Source organism: Onychostoma macrolepis, chromosome 14 (genome assembly GCF_012432095.1).
Source record: "Onychostoma macrolepis isolate SWU-2019 chromosome 14, ASM1243209v1, whole genome shotgun sequence".
Lineage (NCBI taxonomy): Eukaryota > Metazoa > Chordata > Actinopteri > Cypriniformes > Cyprinidae > Onychostoma > Onychostoma macrolepis.
Genome location: NC_081168.1, coordinates 22604913 through 22625845, shown reverse-complemented (window position 1 = coordinate 22625845; position 20933 = coordinate 22604913). Strand labels below are relative to the sequence as shown.

General features: G+C 34.7%; 1 protein-coding gene across 1 annotated transcript; it reads left to right on the top strand.

Annotated features, from left to right (window-relative positions):
- Positions 1–7133: 7133 nt before the first annotated feature.
- On the top strand, positions 7134–20529 carry acsl1b (acyl-CoA synthetase long chain family member 1b). Its single transcript, XM_058797550.1, has 16 exons — positions 7134–7293; positions 9281–9493; positions 9587–9701; positions 9943–10007; positions 11130–11231; positions 13551–13650; positions 13848–14023; positions 14804–14938; positions 15043–15138; positions 15226–15298; positions 15391–15479; positions 16030–16146; positions 17103–17246; positions 17327–17428; positions 17577–17648; positions 18109–20529. The coding sequence occupies exons 2-16, from the start codon at positions 9299–9301 to the stop codon at positions 18247–18249; spliced, it is 1722 nt and encodes a 573-aa protein (XP_058653533.1). The 5' UTR covers positions 7134–7293; positions 9281–9298; the 3' UTR covers positions 18250–20529.
- Positions 20530–20933: the final 404 nt, after the last annotated feature.

Genomic DNA, 20933 nt, shown 5'->3' with positions numbered 1-20933 from the left:
CCATATAGTAGTGGCCAAAGTGATGTCGGGCCCAGGAAATTTGGCGTCTTCACCCTTAATTTAAAAAAAAAGTGCAAGATTTTGTAAGCATATTGCAGTTGCTTAGAGTCAGTTTGTTAATTTATGATAATAATGCAATGAAACATGCCAAATTGTGCAGTCATAATTTTTGGCCATGCTGTCATACCAAGAAATTATGAACACACGCAAAAACAAGAGGACCAATGAAATGTAAATAACTTATGTTGTAGTCAGTGTGCCAATGTTGCCAATTTAGTGGTTTTGTCACTAGATTTGTCACTTTTTTCAAAAGCCTAGCAGCAAAATCAATTTCTTGGACAAACCTTATCTACATTCCGAGACTCTCCCATGACGTCATAAAGGCGAGTTCACTGATCCAAATAAATATAAATATAGATCAGTGAACTCACCTTTATGAGCTCATCTAGCAACATTAAGTGACCTTAATGTTTCAACTGAAAGCTACGTTCAATTGAAAGCAGTTGGCAACACTGGTCAGTGTTTTTTTGTCCTTTGTATTTTAATGGTTTAAGTGAAATGTGGGGTCATAAAATAAATAAATAAAAATTCACACATCACTTTTGGCCACTGTTGTGTTTGGTGGGGTTAGTGCCACAATACTTAAGATCCTGCTTACAGTATCATCACTGGTGCATTGCTGCATTTTTCCAATTTTCCAGCCAAAAAAAAATTACTACTTTAATTTCTGCAGTTAGAGCAATGACTTGTTGAGTGGAAGAGGTTATTAAATTTCTTACTTTGTCAGTTACAAAAAAAAAAAAAAAAGACTTTTGATCTTGACAATAAATTTTGTATTGTTTTATCAACTCCATAATCATCATATAATTCCAATATGTCATATCTTTGTCTCCTCTTTGCTGCCATCTTGTTACTCCTAACTATGTTAGGAGACCTCTTCAGCTCTCTTAAATAATTTAGGAGCTGAGACCTAGTCTTAACACTTAGGAACCTTTATGAATCACTCTTATTCTTAAGTCTAGGAATAAGAGTAAAATTACATCATTCTTAGAATTTTGACACACTCAGGACTAAAATTTTTCTCTGAGCGGCTTTATACATATGGCCCCAGATTGACAATGACTCTGAGACTCCCACTAGCTCTCAGATTGACACTAACTCTGAGACTCCCACTGGCTCCCAGACTCCCTCTCCTGGAATTCCTACTGGCTCTGAGACTCCCACTCGCTCTCAGATTGACACTGGCTGTCAGACACACACTAGCTCTCAGATTGACACTGGCTCTCAGACTGTCACTCCTTCTGGGACTCCCATTGGCTCTCAGATTTCACAGACTGCTTTTGGACTGACTCTTGGACTGGCACTGGGACTGACTCTGAAACATCCAGCACTTGTAAGACTGCCACTGTCTCTGCTGCTGCCATCGTCTGTTCCAGGGGTGCCCACAATTTTTTGTGTGGGGATCTATTTTTCAAATGAGAAACTCATCGAGATCTACCAAGTGAAAAATAAATAAATAATAAAATACATATAAAATAAATAGGCCTAAAAAATAGGCCTTGTTGGGATGTATCTTTATATTGCATTAATTTACTTTTTAATAAAAAAAATATTAATAATAAAATAATGTTAAATTCTTAGTACCCCCATAGAACTGTGCCTGCATTTACCTAAAGCAGTGGTTCTCAACCTTTTTAACTCAAGACCCCCTCCTCTCCAAATCAATACTGCAAGCCCAAACTTTTCTATTCACTAAAACCTTTGTATTTTCATGTAAGTTTTTTTAAACAAAGCAAATTCAAGATAGATTTAAACATTCCATGTTCTTTTTTGCAAACATACCTTGCAAACATGTCTGATATTCTACACAACTTAAAAGTATGTAAAAGTATGTATATTCTGATCTGAAGGCCTCTGTATGAACAAGCTGTTTGGAGCGTTTGATGCCCATATGTACATGAACACCACTGATCCACTACAAAAATGTCTTTCTACCTCAGTATTTGTTTCATTACATATATTTAAATATTCTTAAATCAAGATACATTTACTTAAGAAGTTAAATGACTATTAGGTCTATAAAATATACCAAAATATATGCTTAAAAAAGAAATCGGTCCAAAGTGAAAAGCAACACTGTCTTGGTTAAATTATTCTCTTTTGAAACACACACACACACACACACACACACACACACATATATATATATATATATATATATATATATATATATATATATCACTTTTGAATAGATAAACAGATAGATATATAGACATAAATAGACAGAAAGAATGAAGATAGATAGGTAGATAGATAGATAGGTAGATCTGTCAATGTACCTTGAAAAAATAAACTTTTTTACTTTGAATTAATTTTCCTGTTCTGTATGTGTGTGTATATGTGTGTATATTCTATTTAAATAGAAACTTCACATTTAAGACTTCAGCACAACTTTACACATATGCACAACTGTCTAAACAAATATTGTAACAGGTTAGTCTAAATAAAATATTCCAATAATGACTATATAGATATTTTTCCCCATTAACTAAATAATTAAAAATAATTTAACCAATTCAAACTTGATATTTAAAGTTCTATGAGATTCAGCTTGATGTTTAAAGTCAGTTTAATATAATCTAAATTCATGGGGGCCAAATCAAGTGTATTTAATTTAATTTAGGTTCTAACTTGCTATCGTAGTTGGTAGTTCAGCAGTGAGAACATTTATGGTCTTTGTACTGAGAAATTCAGCTTACAATATTTCAGTAATTTAGACACAAGACTCATTTTAAACATGTGGTGAGTTGTAAGTGCCAGTGTTAAGACATTTTAACTTTTGTAATTGTAACTGGTTTCCTGCCACTTATGATTCTACTTCTCTTTTTTGGGGAACAGACCATGTTATCAGCTGAGGAAACTTCTCTCGTCTTTTCTACTAGTAAGTAACAGACATACTGGATTTATGATTCAAACTGTTAGACATACAAAAAAGAAAAGAAAAGAAAAACACACATTAAAGCTATCCTATGACTCTTGAAAAAAAAAACATAAAAAAAATCAACATTAGTTTATCATAATATAATATTCCTTGATAATATTATTAATATAATCTTTTGCAGTATATATCTGGGGCTCCTTGGTTGGTTAATTTTCCAATACTTTCGTTTGTACTCATCCTTTCCTACATAGTTCACCACTAAATGGCGCTATTTTATCGTTTTGATCAGTAGTATCGCATTGCGTCCACACCTGTCATTAAAAAAAATGACTCGGTTCGCTGCTGTAAGCTATTTAATCTGTAAAACTCAAGTTTACGTAGCCTAGTACTACAGTATTACAATATAATACTGTATCCGGGAACTTTTTTATAAATAGTAAATATTTAGCATATTAAATCATCAATACAGCTGAGCTATTACACATATTAGGTGTATTTATCGATCTCTTGTAGTATAGATATGATATTGATATAATATCACACCTGCGCGCGCTCCAGCTTCTGAGAAACTCTGTACAAAGGTGAACGAGTCCGAAACGCGGGTTACCGCGAGTCAAACGGGCCACCAATCACAGGCCTCCTAACAGTCTGTCCATTTGTACGGCGCCTCTGATTGGTGCAGATTTTGGCGACCAAACACAGCGGAAAAAGTAGTAAACGCTCGCAGTCAGACACGCATGTGCGTTTATCAGAAGGGTTCTGTCTCTTACAGGTCAGTAAAGCCGGTTTAAAAGTCTCTTGCGGTTCCTTATGTATTTTATTCTTCATTGAGTAATGAAGTGCGTTATATAGTAGCATAATAGCGACTTTGATAGTGTTTTGCTACATTGCGACGTGTCATTGATGCATATGGATGACTGCTGAAGAGCATGTGTATGGAACTGAAATATGACACTATGAACTCCTCTTTATTGCAGTTTCGACTTTAGTTGTTGTTTAGATATGTATAATTTAACATGTACGTTTTAAATTAGCATGCGTTTTGAAAAGAGCCTATGTGTTTAATATTTATAGCTGCTCTTGGTTTGTGAATTAGAGACAGAAAGTCATCTGTCATATGTGTATGACTACATACTACGAGTAAAGTTCCTTAATTTTTTACTAACCTTTAAATGCATTCATCATGCAGTTTAGCAAAAGTACAGTTGTAGATTTTAATTTTCCTCCTAGAAATTGAGAATGAATCTGTATTAAGGTATTGTGGCCTACATTGAATGTTGTCTTGCATGAGATCCATTGTGTCCCTTCTGACCTTGTTGTATGGCAACAGCCTTGTTTCTGTTTATTGTTTTCATTCCCAGCATCCCTCCTACCTGTGGAAATCACCTGTGTGAATAAATTAAAGGTTTAATAATAAACAATAGGCTTTCGTGGGGAAAAAACAGAAACAAACAATGCATGCAGTTTCATGCGATTTCAGATTTTCCATTACTGTGAAGCTGTAGTGTACACACTATGATTGTATATTATTTCTTGCCCTCATTGTGGTTGTGTAGATGATTGGTTGTATTTTGGTTTAAGACAATGTGATTCATGTTCTTGCAGGGCTTGTTTGGTTTGGCCATTGTGTTGCTAATGAACAGGTATGGTGGAAACTAAGGGTTTGGAAACGGAGACTCCTGATACGCAGGACAAAAGGTCATGGGCGTCTAAGCGTGTGAATGGGTGCCTGTAGACCACACCTGTTCATCTTTATTAATAATGTATGCTGCTGATTGTTGTATTCATCCATACATTTATAGGTCCCATATCTTTCAAGTATTTATAAGTGAGATGGCAGTGTATATTTTGTCAACACTCATAAGCAGAGTAAAACTCAACCTTTGTCCTGGTCAGAGACATGTGATAGATATCACAAGGTCAGACTGATACTGCCTCTCTGATTTAATCTGGTTTATTATCATCTAAAGCTGTAAATAAGATCCCCTGACCCGTGGTGCAACAGACTCATAATTGTCTAATGTTGTGATTTTTTTTGAATAGTTGCAGCAGTTATATTTTACATCGAATCAAAGATACCACTTCCCACTTCTCAGTTTGACTAGCCTTTAGTTGTGTGTCCTTTATCATGGATCGAACGATACATCTGCTGATTGAATGGTCAATATTTATTTATTGATGGTCATTGCTGAGGTAAGCACCTCCTGACTCATTTCTGTTTGTTCAGTCTCATTAGAACTTGTCATTGAGTGTTTGACAGGCAGTGTGATGCAATCTTGTCTGTTGTGTGGGTTTCGAAACTATGTCGACACATTCCTTCTGAATGACTGAAAGAAATGATCTAGAGTGAATAGCAGAGAACTGTGCTTTGCATAAAAATCTAATCTTATTTTAGGGCCATTTTTATGGTTTAATTTTTTAATTTTTTATTTATTTTTTTGAAAAGTACATAATGACCTTTATACTGTTACAGAATATTTATATTTTAAATGTTCCATTTAAGAATCCTGAAATAAAATGTTATTTCTACAATATTAAGCAGCACAACTGTTGTCAATATTATTAATCAGAAATGTTTCTTGAGCAGCAAATCAGCATATTTGAATGATTTCTGAAGGATCATGTGACACTGAAGACTGGAGTAATGATGCTGAAAATTCGGCTTTGCATCACAGCAATAAATTCAATTTACAATATATTCACATAGAAGACAGCTGTTTTAAATTGTAATAATATTTCATTGCTGTTTTTACTGTATTTTTGATCAAATAAATGCAGCCTTGATGCACAGAAGAGAAAACAAACAAAAATCTTAACAACCCCAGACTTTTGAATAGTAGATTGTGTAATGGTAGCATTATTTTTCTGTCCTGCCTTTATGCTGATAAAATGTATGTTAAGTAAATATTAATCTAATTTATAATGAATGACCAATAAAAAAACAACAACAATGGGACCCAAAAAGAGGCATATTACAGTAGTGAGAATTTTGAAAAATGCAAATAATCTTACTGGTTATTTTATTTATATTTATTTTATTTATATATATGTTTATGCAAAATTATTATTTTCTTTTGATTTTGAAGTGACTTATTTACATTGCACTAAAGTTTACACCTCAAATCAGTGGAAAGCTGTCTTGTTCTTGAGCTTAATGCGGATGTCATGTGTCTGCTGGTCTCTCGTCATAAATCGCATGCCTTTAATATATCTGGATCTGTTCCACTCATCCTCATGCCACTGTTTTCCATTTGTTGTGCCACTGGTTTTAAATAGCAGCCTTTCTCTGGGAGGGGGTTGTGTCTGCGCCCATCGGGTGACCAGCCTGAGGGTCTGTCATTGGTCTCACTCACCCCTCCTCTGTCACAGGAAGAGTTTAAAGGACGTGGCTGTGTGGTCATGTTACCTTTGCCCTGGAAAGTTTGTACACCAGTGGAATGAGACGAAGTGTTTATGTTTATCAGCTGCTCTTGATGGGCCGACACCAAACACAGTGAGATAATAAGGAGATCTATGAAAAATAAACAGAAGTGTGATGCTATTATAGTGGTTGACCGATATATCAACTAGGCTGAGATTTATTGGCACTCAATTTCTTCAAAAGTTTGGGGTAAAGATTTGTAAGGTTTTTGAAAGAAGTCTCTTATACTCAATAAGGCTGCATTTATTTGATCAAAAATACAGTGATATTGTGGAATATGATTACAATTTAAAATAGCTGTTTTCCAATGAATACATTCATTCCTGTGATCAAAGCTGAATTTTCAGATGATCACATGATCCTTCAGAAATCAATCTAATATGCTGATTTGCTGTAAACCATAGTTCATTGCTTTTTTCAGGATTTTTTGATGAATAGACAGTAGAAATCTTTGTAACATTATAAATGTATTTAGTCTCACTTTTGATCATTTTAATGCATTCTTGCTGAGTATAAGTATTAATTTAAAAAATGAAAAAAAAAAAAACCCATGTCAGTCAATTTTTATCACAAAACATCAGCGTAATGTAATCAGCATATAGTTCTTGTTGAGTATTGACACAGTAACAATCATATCTAGTCAGATGTGTTTTATTTTAGGACTTTAACTATTGGTCGAGGTTTGTTTGACTTCCTGTTCTGTGATTGGCTGATGCAGCAGGTTCTAAGAGTGTGTGTCTGTCCAATAAGGAGCAGGAAGGGGTCGGCAAGGGTCTGACCCACGGTTGCACATAAATTCAACCTGTAGTTATTCAGACTGAACTGTTTTTACCTTCACCTGGTCGTTTCAACTTCCTGTCTGCGTGATTCTGTGGGTGCGGGAAGCACATCGGCGCCCACGTTTGGACGTACCTTATTCTTCTAGTCTCAGGTGAAGTGTGTGTGTGTGTTGTGTGTTGGTCATGTTGAGTTCTTGCCAGGTGATTTGAGATGGTTTGACTTTGCTGACAACACCTTGATGAAGGGCAGGTATTCAAGCAAGGCGTGTTCTGGCAGAAACTATTTAGTACAATTGCTTTTGTCAGAATGCAGAGAATTTAGTATTTGCTGTTCTGAATGAATGAGGATATTGAATGGTTTGTAGTATTTTAGCTCCTTTGTGTTGTTCGTATGCAGTCATGCATGCGTTTACAAGGGCTTCACTCTGTGTCTGTTTTTCCTCACTAAGTGAAGGCAGTTTCTCAGAATGATCTGCCCTGGGGCAGTAAGAATAGAAGTGGGTGAGAGGTTAAAGGGGTAGCGCGTCCTCGCAAGGTTTAACATGAATCACATAGCTGACTAAGGTGACTCATGGCCCTAATGCTGCTGCTAACTGAGTTAGCTTGTTGCAAATGAAACTTGTAGTTTATATAGTTAATTTGAATATGATTATAATGTGTAGTTGGACCTGTTCAATATTTAAATCCTTAGTTTCTGTGATAAACTGATCAAATAAAAAAACTTTTTGTTCAACTAAAAATGTTGATGATCAGTGCACTGTAGGACTTACTTTGAAACAGTTTTACTCAGAAATAATTTCAAAGGAATCACTCAGGAATAATTACAAACAAACTGCAATAACAGTGAATTAAATGTGAAAGTCTGAAAGTATTTTCTTGTAAAAAGTATTCTAGTAATATAAATTTACAATATATATTTATTGCCAAAAAAGATGGTTATTTTTTAACATGCTTATTAAAGGTTTTTTTTTTGTTTTTTTGTGACAGTTACTGTATGTAATGTGAAAGTAAAAGGTGAATTATAAAATACGTTTTTAAAAAAGTACAGTTGTAAGTATACATTATGCCATTATCTGTTAAACTAAATTTCACTGAATGCAGAGTTTAATAAGAAACAGAATGTGTGTGTGTGTGTGTGTGTGTGTGTGTGTGTGTTTTTTTTCTGTACTTGGCAGAAATTTGGGGGAAATGTGCTTAGTAGTCATGAAAATAATGTTGCAATGCAAAATATCTAGCGAACACTAGCTGTTGGTGTTAATTTTGCCCAGAAACCTGTTTTGTAAAATTTTGGTTTAATGACAGGAGTGTTGATTTCTGTGAAACTTTGTTCTCGTGTAAAAGCAAAGCTTGAGCTGAATCACAGGTGTAGTAGATGAAGTTAACCTTACACAACATCTGATCATTTAATCACTTTGACCCTTCAGCCCTGACTGTTTCCCTGCAAAGATGATGTGTCACAGTTCACTTTGATTATCAACTGATTGCTAAGATTTAATCAAAGGGTTTCCTACAATGTCAAAACACTTGACATGATTTTATAGCTCAATAATGTGCCAATAAAAACAGACTTTACAGAACTGATTTTATGAATCACTGGAGGACAATAAGAAAGTTGCCTGCCAGACACAAACACATTTCTCATGTTTCTTTAAATTTTTTAAAATGTATTTATTTTTATAAATTTTGCATTATGGTAATTTATTTGGGAATAGAAATGTGCTTGCCATGAAAATAATGTCACAATGTAAAATAAAATCCCTAAAACAAGCGTCTTTTGAGTTTTCAACAAGTACAAAGATTTTTTTGTGCCCTGGTAATACCACCTTTTGATCTATTGAAGTTCCTTGTTGGAATATTAAAATATATATTTTAATATATATTTATTTAATTTCTCCTTCACAATGATTTTACAAGTACCCTTTTTTGTCTATCTGCCTGTCTGTCTGTATTGAATTTTGAAAACACTGAAACAAACACTACAACAAACAAGGAACAGTCAACATTAGCTCTGCTTATCAGTTTTTTGTCTTTTGAAGTTCCTTGCCATTCTATGATACATAAATAAAATTCAAAGTATTTTTTCCTGTAACAAGGTATAAGTGCAGTAGGGTCTAATTGAACCCCTGTTGTCCTCTACAGATTGAGTTCGCTGTAGTCATGCAGGCACACGAGCTGTTGAAGCAGATGCGAATCCCTGAGCTGTCTGAGGTGAGGGACTATTTCCGCGGCCTCTCTACAAACACCCTCCTCGGCATGGGCGCGTTCACCGCCGTCACGGCATACTGGTTTGCCACTAGACCCAAAGCCCTCAAAGCACCCTGTGACCTGCGCATGCAGTCAGTAGAGCTGCCGGTAAGACAATACTACATTAAGATGAACTCAAAGCCTGTCTTATTGCAATCAGAGATTTGATATAAAGCTTTGCATTTGGTTTTTGTCAATCAGGGTGGAGAATTCGCTCGTCGAGGAGCGGCTTTAAATGGAGGCCCGCTCTTGAGCCATTTTTACGAGGACGCCAAGACCATATACGAGTGGTTTCCCAGGGGTCTGAGGGAGTCAAGTGTGTACTTTTTGCTTTTATTTCAACCTTGAAGCTATAAATAAATAATAAAGTTGCACATATCTAACTTTATATAAAGTTTTGGGTCATAATGTAGTTATATTTTGCAAAGAAATGCAATGTCAACCTGTGGTTAAGTGGTCAGCATTAATATATCACATGATGATGAATATACTGTATAAAAACAATAAACTGAAAAATCAAATTGGCCTTTATGTGATATCTTTACATTTTCTTTCAGAAAACGGTCCCTGTCTGGGATCAAGAAAACCAAAGCAGCCGTATGAATGGCTTTCGTACTCAGAGGTAGGATGACACTTCTGCATCCATGTCTGTTTCTGTTTTGATCCATGCTTTTTGTAATTGATGCATGCTTTTGTAATTATGCAAGTCTTCTGATATTTTCACTAACCTCGCCACTAAGATTGATTTTTATTTTTACATTTTTGTATGTAAGCAATACATTTATTTTATTAAATGTAAAGGTTATCATTAATAGTTAGAATGCAGATAATTTATTCAATTCATATTTTGCAATAATATTTGTATCTATAATTAAACAATAAATTCATAAACATACTTTTGCTAGAAATGATGACGTGCAGTGTATTGTACATAATTTTCAAAGGATTCTGATGCTTGATGCTTCATAACTTTACCTTGGTGATATTTAAATCAGCAGATTTCGCAATGTTAAATCCATCACAGAAAACAGAAGTGTATTAAGACATAAGTGTACAAATGTAAAATGTCACAATGCAGAACTGGCCCGTCTCTCACACTGGTGCATGCCATTCGCCCATCCTTAGTTGAGCTTTGGGATTTATTATAGCTCGCGTTTACTGTTCTCTTGGCTCAAGTTAATAAGTTACCTGGTGCACTGGTGTCATTTCATAAAAAAACTTTACATTTGCATCTAGCATGCTGTAAAACCTGTGAAGTAATTCATACATTATGTTCATCTTTCAAAATGCCTAATCTGTGTGTGAAGTGTAATCAGTACACTGTACACACCTGTGCACACCTGTACAGAAGCTGGTTTTGGATTTCAGACCTCTTAAGTGCAGGCTTCTTTTAAGTTGTTGGCGTGGTTTTGAAGGTTGCACTTACACAGGTGGTCAAACTGTAAAAAGGGCGTGTGGGAACTTGTTTAACTGCTGAAGCAGTCAAATTTACATTCCTTATGTTGTTGTCTTGTTAATAAGCTACATAGATTGCACATGATACTGAATGCATGCACAGATAACCTTTAACACATGAAATTCCTAATGGAAAAATTAAGTTCTTTGAATTGGATTTGAATTTAAACTATTTAGAGAAATAAGTTTATGATGGATTTTTTTTCTTTAATTTCTCCTTCCTTCTTGTGCACAGTGAACTGTATACAAGTTGTTTTCTGGTTTGGTTAAGTTATTTCCTCTTCGTCAGGTGATTGAGCGAGCAGAGAATTTGGGATCAGCATTTTTGCACAAAGGACACTCGAAGGACGGTGACCCTTATATCGGCATCTTCTCTCAGAACAGACCAGAGGTCAGAGCTAATAAATATGTGATTTATTGCCCAAATGCATCTTTACGCTTGTTTAGATTTTAACCTGGTTTAAATTAATGATGCAATTCATCTTAAAGGAATAGTTCACCCAAAATTGAAAACTTACAGAAAATTTCTTCACTGAATTTGGAGAAATGTAGCATTACATCACTTGCTCAGCAATGGATCCTCTGCAGTGAATGGGTGCCGTCAGAATGAGAGTCTAAACGGCTGATAAAAACATCATAATAATCCACAAGTGACCCACACCACTCCAGTCCATCAATTAATGTCTTGGGAAGGGAAAAGCTGAATATTTTTGAGAAACAAATTCATCATTGTTTAATATCAAACCATTACTTCTGGCCAAAATATAAGTCCTCTTTACATAATAATGATTTTTCCAGTAAAGAAAGTCTTTGCTGAATCAGGAGAGAGATATGCATGAAACAAAGACAACGGGATAGACTATTTCACTGAAGGAAGCTTTATTGTGATTATGGACTCGTATTTTGTCCAGAAGCAACTGTTTGAAGTTAAAAACGGATTAATGATGGATTTGTTTTTATCAGCTGTTTAGACTCTCATTCTGACGGCACCCATTCACTGCAGAGGATCCATTGGTGAGCAAGCGATGTAATGCTACATTTCTCTGAATCTTTTTTCTATATTTTTTTTTTCTTATCCAGGAGCACAAGTTTTTTGAGTCTTTGTATGACCGATCACAGATAGATATTAAACAACAACAAAAATTTTTTTTAAAGCGTTATTTGCAATTCTGATTGGTAATGGTGCAGAAAATATACACTTCACCTTTAAAAGATAAAATTAATCTTTAATTTCAATTTAAATTGGAATGACAATTTTAAAATCTCCTGTCTTGAGTTTTTTCTCTATTTGGGACTCTAAATTTGTAGTCTCACGTAGAATCTATGCCAAGGCCCGCCCATGAGGCCGTTTGACTGACATGTCAAACAACCAATCACAGTTCGTTTCATTCAGTGTCACGTTTCGGGGCGTGGAAATGTCGCCACAATAACAGACCGGTGTGTAAAACTCTCGGATGTATTCTATGCCGCGAACTTTAAATATTTCACATACTTTTGAAACTCCAGCGTTTAGTTGATCCTGAAAAGTGCTCGTCGTCACAGCTGTAAACACGACGTCTTTCTTCTTTTGTGGGGGGATTGGTGTTACAGCATCTTTGTTTCTAGGCGGAACGTTAAAGAACGCGACACACACTTCTCCCGGAAATCCTGTATAATTCAACCAATCAGAGGACGACTTCGAAACTCCTAAAGTGTTTCCACTTTTGTGTGCCATATACATCAGACGTTTACCCAGCGGTCCGTGGGCGTGACGTCTGAGGCTGAGACTACTTAAAGGGATAGTTCACCCAAAAATGAAAATTTTAATGTTTATCTGCTTACCCCCAGGGCTTCCAAGATGTGGGTGACTTTGTTTCTTCAGTAGAACACAAACGAAGATTTTTAACTCAAACCGTTGCAGTCTGTTAGTCCTATATTGCCCATCAATGGGCACAGAATCTTTGAGAGAAAAAAAAAACATGCACAGACAAATCCAAATTAAACCTTGCAGCTCGTGACGATACATTGATGTCCTAAGACACGAAACGATCAGTTTGTGCGAGAAACTGAACAGTATTTATATATATTTTTTTTAATCTCTGATACACCGCAATGTCCAACCATCCTGAGCTCATCCACAACATCCGGCGTGTGACGCGTCAACGGCTCTGGAACATAGATATATATACATAGACATATACGTAGATCCTTACGTATTGCGGCCCATAGAAACAATCGCTAATGAGGCATCTATGTATTTATATCTATGTGCCAGAGCAGGTTGACATGTGACGCACCGGATGTTGTGACAGTCGGACATTGAGGTTTATCAGAGGTAAAAAATTATATAAATACTGTTCAGTTTCTCGCACAAACCGATCGTTTCGTGTCTTAGGACATCAATGTATCATCACAAGCTGCAAGGTTTAATTTGGATTTGTCTGTTCATGTTTTTTCTCGTCCCAAAGATTGTGTGCCCATTGATAGGCATTATAGGACTGACAGACTGCAACGGTTTGAGTTAAAAATCTTCGTTTGTGTTCTACTGAAGAAACAAAGTCACCTACATCTTGGATGCCCTGGGTAAGCAGATAAACATCAAATTTTCATTTTTGGGTGAACTATCCCTTTAACTTGTGACCAACAGATTACAACAAACAAATGTGTAGTTCATCTTTTAACGTTTGAGATTGCAAATATTTTGTGACTAATGTCAGAAATCTTTCACCAGTGGACGATTTCAGAGCTGGCCTGCTACACATACTCTCTGATATCAGTTCCTCTGTATGACACCTTGGGCACAGAAGCGATGAGCTACATCCTCGACAAAAGTATGTCAGTTTTTTTAGTATGCATGCAGATGTGTGTCATACAAGATGTCCCTGTTGTCTTTTTATTGGTGTTTGCTAGGTCATTATTAGGGTTAGAGATTCCTAACTTTTAAGTATTCAGCATCAAGATCAAGAGAATGAATGTATTTGTTTATTTTTTATTATTGTTTGTCTGTTTTACTACATGCATTTTGCAGCCTGCATCTCTACAGTTGTATGTGACGTACCTGAGAAGGCCAAGCTGCTGTTGGACTGTGTTTCGGGCCGGCAGCATTCAGTCAAAAACCTGATCCTCATAGAAAACTTTGACGCTGATTTGGTTACCAGAGCACAGCATTACGGCATTGACATCATCAGTCTGAGAGACGCAGAGGTGAATAAACCACAGATTAATATTGTAATTTTATTAATTATATTACATACAAATGTTATTTACAAATAGTATTATTGCAATTGCTTGCAATGATTATTTAATAATAATAAATGGTCATTATTATTATTAATATTAATACCCTCTTTTATAGTACAGTATTTTTAATGCAATTGCGATATATTGATTACTTGCTTTTAATTTGTGTAATTAAAATAATAATAAAATAAAATATTTTGAATAAAAGTAATATCATTATTAAATACTCGTTTTATTTTAATAGTACAAATAGTATTATAACAATTGTAATATTTTTATTGCTTTATTCAATTGAATGATTCGAAATCAAATAATTATAATAATTATATTAAATAATTGTAGTAATTTGTCATTCTATTATTATTATTATTAATATTATTAATAAATACCCCTTTTATAGTACAGTTGTTTATAATTATTATTATTAATTTTTTTAAATTTTACAATAGTGGTACCATTAAAACTAGTAATATAGTTCTTTATGATTTAAAATACAACTTATTTTGATTATTATTATTATTAATTTATCATTATTTGCAGTAGTACTACTACTGTTACTACTTAACTGATCATATGCCTCAATAAACCATTTTGTAACCATTCATTATAACTGTGTTCCTGTATGATCTGTAATCTATCATCTCATTCATGTCTTTCCTCTCGTAGTGTTTTTACGTGTTAGATGCTAATCTAATGATGTAGTAGTAGTAGTAGTAGTAGTAATGTAGTGAAACCCTCTCGTAGATCTACGGACAGGCCACCAGTACCCTGAAGAGACGCATCCTGGAGTTTGCCTTCAGGAGGAAAGAGAACGAGATGAAGAGCGGGATCATGAGGAGAGACAGTGTGTGGGATAAGATCATCTTCAAGAAAGTCCAGGTGATTATTGACCTGAGAATGTGCTTCCTGTGTCCTCTGTGCTGACAAAATTAGAAAGAGCTGTAGTGTTTAGTGTAGTAATGGGTCTGTGCTGCCCCCTGTAGGCCAGTATTGGAGGACAAGTTCGAATGATGTTGACCGGAGCGGCTCCCATTTCCGCTTCTGTTCTTACCTTCCTGCGAGCTGCATTGGGCTGCCATGTACAGTTTGATCACTTAAACACATACTTTTAGACTCATTCTGTATTTTATACTGCTGGTTGTGAAGTAAATGTTAATTCCTTACAGTTTTATGAAGGATACGGTCAGACCGAATGCACTGCTGGCAGCACAACTACACTACCAGGAGACTGGACTGCAGGTAACACACACACACACACACACACACTGATGCATGTGCAGTTATTAACACAGTTGTATGTTTATGTTGACTGTTTTATGGTGTCGTTGCAGGTCATGTTGGAGCTCCTCTGCCCTGTAATGACATCAAACTAGTGGACGTGACAGAGATGAACTATTACGCCGCTAAAGGCGAGGGAGAGGTGTGTGTGTTTGTTGTTTTAATATAAATTAGATACTATTGCAGTGATTTTATGTAGTCATATCATTGTGTACGGACCATGAATAATCAAAGATTAGGATTGTAGTTTTTATTTTATATATGTATATATTATACTGTAATTTAAATATAGGCCATCCGTATACTTAATTTGTATATTAAGTATACAGTAAATAAAAAGTTTTTAAAATAAACTTATTGTGGTGGAAAGAGGGAATGTGAGAAATACTTCAAATGTTGACTACTGTATATATAGCTTTTATTATTTTTCTATTTTTAAATTGATCTTTTTTTTTCCAGTTTATTTAGTTTTAGTTATTTTAGTACTTAAAATTAAACCAAAAAAATTGTAATGAAAATGTACAAAATTAGTAATCTAAAAAAATAGTAACTGAAATATATTTATTTCAGTTAAGGTTTATTTTGTTTCAAATAATAAAATGATTTTTTCATGGTTTTAGTTAATAGTAATAATCTTGTGTGTGTTTGCATCTTTCACACATTTGACAGGTGTGTTGTGTTGTTTCTGGCAGGTGTGTGTGAGGGGTCCTAATGTTTTTAAGGGGTATCTGAAAGAGCCTGAGAAGACGAAGGAGGCTCTTGATGAAAATGGTTGGGTTCACACAGGAGACATTGGCAGGTGGCTGCCGGTAAGAGTGGTTTAATATAGGACCTTCATTCTGCATTCACAGGCATGTTTTATTCCAGTTTAGAAATTGAAGAATTTAGATCCAATATTTTGGTGCATTATAAAAATAATAAACCATGATACAGCTAAATAATGTGTACATGTGGAATTAAAACTACTCGTTTGTTTAAAATGTTTTTAGTCTCTTCTACTCACCAAGGCGGCATTTATTTGATCAGAAATACAGTAAAAACAGTAATAACATGAAATAATTTTACAATTTAAAATAACTGTTTTCTATTTGAATATATTTAAAAGTGTAATTTATTCCTGTGATCAAAGCTGAATTTTCAGCATCAACGCTTCAGTCTTCAGTGTCACATAATCCTTCAGAAATTTGTCTAATTTGCTGCTTTGTTGCTCAAGAAACATTTCTTATTATCAATGCTGAAAAAGTCTTACTGCTTAATATTTTTATGGAAACAGCATTTATTTGAAATGGAATTCTTTTGTAATGTTTTAAATTTCAATCAATTTATTGCGTCCTTGAAGAATAAAAGCATTCATTTCTTTAAAAAAAATAATATTTTACCAAACATTTGAATAGTAGTGTATTTAAAATAAAACACCCCACTTCACTAAAAAAAACAAACAAACAAGCAAACACCCAATCACTGACCATTTTTGATGAGCATGAATAATGAACTAATTTTCATGTTCATGAATGTTCGTATTTTAAATAACTATTAGCTACTGGTTCTTTTAGCACAACAGGTTTAATTCATGTAAAATATGCCAGTATTTAAATGGACTATTTGGAAATATTTTGATAGTTCTTTTAATTTATAGTTTTCAGTTATTAGTGAAAGAATTAAATTGAAACCTGGCATATTTGTATTGCATGAATACAAATGATGCCCATAAATCTGTATATACACACACATACTCAACCACCACACCATTTTTTTTTTTTTGCAGAATGGCACTCTAAAAATTGTGGACCGTAAGAAGCACATTTTTAAGCTGGCTCAGGGTGAATACATCGCTCCAGAGAAGATTGAGAACATTTACATCAGGAGTGAAGCTGTGGCGCAGGCTTTCGTACACGGAGACAGTCTGCAGGTGAGGAGAGCGAGAACAACGCACAGATGGAGGCATTACAGAACAAGCCTTTATTAATTATTCTCTCATTCCCTCCACAGGCCTGTCTGGTAGCCATCATTGTGCCTGATCCAGACTTTCTGCCCGGCTGGGCCAAGAAGAGAGGCTTAGCGGGCTCATATGAAGAACTGTGCAAAAATAAGGTAAAGACCGATCTTCCATGTGCATTTTTATTCACTTCCACACTTTTCAGAGAGTCGCATGCATAGGTATATTTGGGTCTTGAATAAAAAGTAAATATTTAACAAATCACAAAGTTTGAGAGTAAATAATGTGCCTTTATGTTTTCAGGAGGTGAAGAAAGCCATTCTGGAGGATATTGTCAAATTGGGTAAAGAAAGTGGCCTGAAGTCTTTTGAACAGGTGAGGTTCGCCTTGATACACTCAAAAAATATTCATTTCCATTCATTTGGATTATACAGATTTAACTTAAACTAATAAACTTGATGTGTGCTGCATATTTATGAATTATATATAAATGAAACGGGTAAGAAACAAGATTTCTGCACTCCAAACAATCATGGCATGTTTATTATTAATTATCTGCATTTGATTTTATTCAAATAATCCTCATTATACAAACCTAGTTATTGTGTATTTACAATGCATTCAGTTTATTAGTACTATTACAGAAATTGGACCCGTTTCATTTAAGTGTGACTGGCAAACATGCATCACATTAAGTTTATTAGGATGAAAATTGTATATGCAGTTCAAATATATAAATCTTAAATTTAGGCCTAAATATTTTTATGTGCATTAAAATGCATAAAGAAATGATTTAATAAATGATGACTGCTTTTTCATCATCATCACTTCTTAGGTGAAGGACATTGCTCTTCACACCGAGATGTTTTCCATTCAAAACGGCCTCCTGACGCCCACCCTGAAAGCCAAACGCACTGATCTCAGGAGCTGCTTCAGGAAACAGATCGATGAGCTTTACTCCAACATCAAAATGTAAAGCAGAGGAAGTCTCTCAGATATTTCAGAGTAACAGAGCTGATCTAGGTCCCATTCCTGAATAGAGCTGGTTCAAAACAAGAGGCCTGAGACAGCTTGTTTTATGTGCATTTCAGAATAAGATTATATACCCTAGATCAGCTGTGTTACTCAACTTCATCATTCAACTTCAGCTTTAAAGATCCTGCCTCAGGAAAACTTCCCTACATTTTGACGTCACCGTCATTTTTGCCTTTGACTATTTTAAGAGAAAGGGAAGAGAAATCCAAGAGCAAAAACAACCTAATACTGTTATTGAGGACAAAATAATATTCCTCTTTTATTTAAGTGCAATTTTTTTCTAATGAGATGATGTAGATAAGACAAACATGCCATTCTGCTTAAATTTGCTGAAGATGTACTCATCCTCACTCCAAGATGTAGATGAGTTTGAACAGATTTGGAGAAATGTAGCGCTACATCATTTGCTCACCAATGGATCCTCTGCAGTGAATGGGTGCCGTCAGAATGAGAGACCAAACAGCTGATAAAAACATCACAATAATCCACAAGTAATCCACGTGACTCCAGTCCATCAATTAATGTCTTGTGAAGAGAAAAGCTGCATGTTTGTGAGATACAAATCCATCTTTTTATCTTCAAGCCATTGCTTCCAGTTAAAATATGGTAAGAGTCCTCTATCCATATTGCTTTCTCCAGTGAAAGTCATCTTCTCTGAATCAGGAGAGGAATATGCACAGATCAAGCACAAGTGAAAACGGTCCAAAACCATTTTAAACAAATATGTCGGTGAATTCTGATGTGAGAGGACAACGGCGGATGTACTTTTTCATTGGAGGAAGTGTTACTATGGACTTTTGGTATTTGGCCGGGAGGTGACAGTTTGAAGTTAGAACATCTTGATGGATTTGTTTCTTACGAACATGCAGCTTTTCGCTTCACAAGACATTAATTGATGGACAAGAGTGGTGTGGATTATCGTGATGTTTTTATCAGCTGTTTGGACTCTCATTCTGACGGCACCCATTCACTGCAGAGGATCCATTGGTGAACAAGTGATATAATGCTACATTTCTCCAAATCTGTTTTTATGAAACAAACTTATCTACGTCCGAGTAGCCTACATTTTCAGCAAACTATTCCTTTAATTCAACAAACCTTCATTTTTAAATTTTAAGCCTTTCTATAAAATGTTTTTAAACTACTGCTTCAGCTGCAGTATCTACATTGTGTATGTGTGTGTTTGGGAACTATTATGTACAATCTCAGGGAAAAATGTGCCTTTTTAATGGACACCAGCTGCATTGAGTGTTGTTGATGAGAGAGGAAAACGCACGCATGCAAAAAAAAAATATATAAAAGCCAATGATTTTGTACTATACCTCACAATCAACATGAAGGTCAAAGCACACACTCCACACTAGATGGAGAGTGGGAAATATTTCATGATTTTGTCTTCCAGTAGATATTTGAATGTTCTGAAAGCCTTTTTCTGGACTCTATGTTAACAGGACATAAAAAAGGGAAGTTTTGTCTTTTAAGAAAACGACAACGACAAATGTTTTTGGTCCTTTTATTCAAGAAACACTAGCAAATCAGGTTTTTGTTTAGCTAAATTATCAATGTAATTATGTATATTTGTATAGAACTTATTCTAAAGCAGCTTTACAAAGAATAGTGCCTTACAAAATGATTGCAAATGGTTCATAAATTTGTTTTTGATGAATGATTTACTCAAATTAGTTTTGCTTGTGTTTCATGAATAAGGTCTGCTGAGTTTTTTTAAACGTGATTACAATATGTATCTATATAAGCCATATGCTGTCTATATGATGCTTTCCTCATCTGTAATGTTGCATTTAAGACAGCTTACATTCTCATCTAATTTTGTTGGCTGTTTATGTGAAGGTTTTGAATGGCAGATGTTTTTCAGGTGTAATATTATAGACGTGACATGTTTCATATCATTATGCTGTAACAGCATTGCAGAATACAGGAGCTTTCCACATGTGTCCTTATGTTAAATTGATGGTTGCTGCTTCGTGTTCATTGTAATTATGTGTTTATCATGCACGGGTTGTTTTTATTGTTTGTTTTATTCAAGCTTTATCTTGTGTGTGAAATGACCTGTAGATAGGCCAAAAACAACTGTCATGTGTGTGAAAAACTAAAGTGCACTCTTAAAATGACTCGCTTGTACTAAAATATATTATAGTAACAATAATGAAAAATGTAAATGTATGTACATGATTAAAATTAAATATGATTTATGGATGATGAAGAGTTGGTTAAAGCTGTTTTTCTTTCAGGGCTGTGAAAATTAAATAGCTTTATTTCATGTAAAATGTCATGCGACTAAAACCATTTATTTCCAGTTTGCACTTTCTGTTAGAACTGCATAGAAAGAATCAATTAAAACTTGTCATTTAGTAAATATATTTAACCGATTTGTTGAAAATGTAGATTTCAAAGTATTCTTACATGAAATGTAGCAAAATAAGGTTAGGTGGAAATGTGCTCATTTTATCTGCCTTTTAAAAATGGCTGTATCAGTTATATATTTTATTTTTTAAAGTTACTGTTTATCAAGAATATTATTTTATATTTCTATATATTCAAAAAATGAGAAAAGACATGCAGTTTATTTCATGGGATTATCCATGCACTAAATTAAATGCGTTTGTT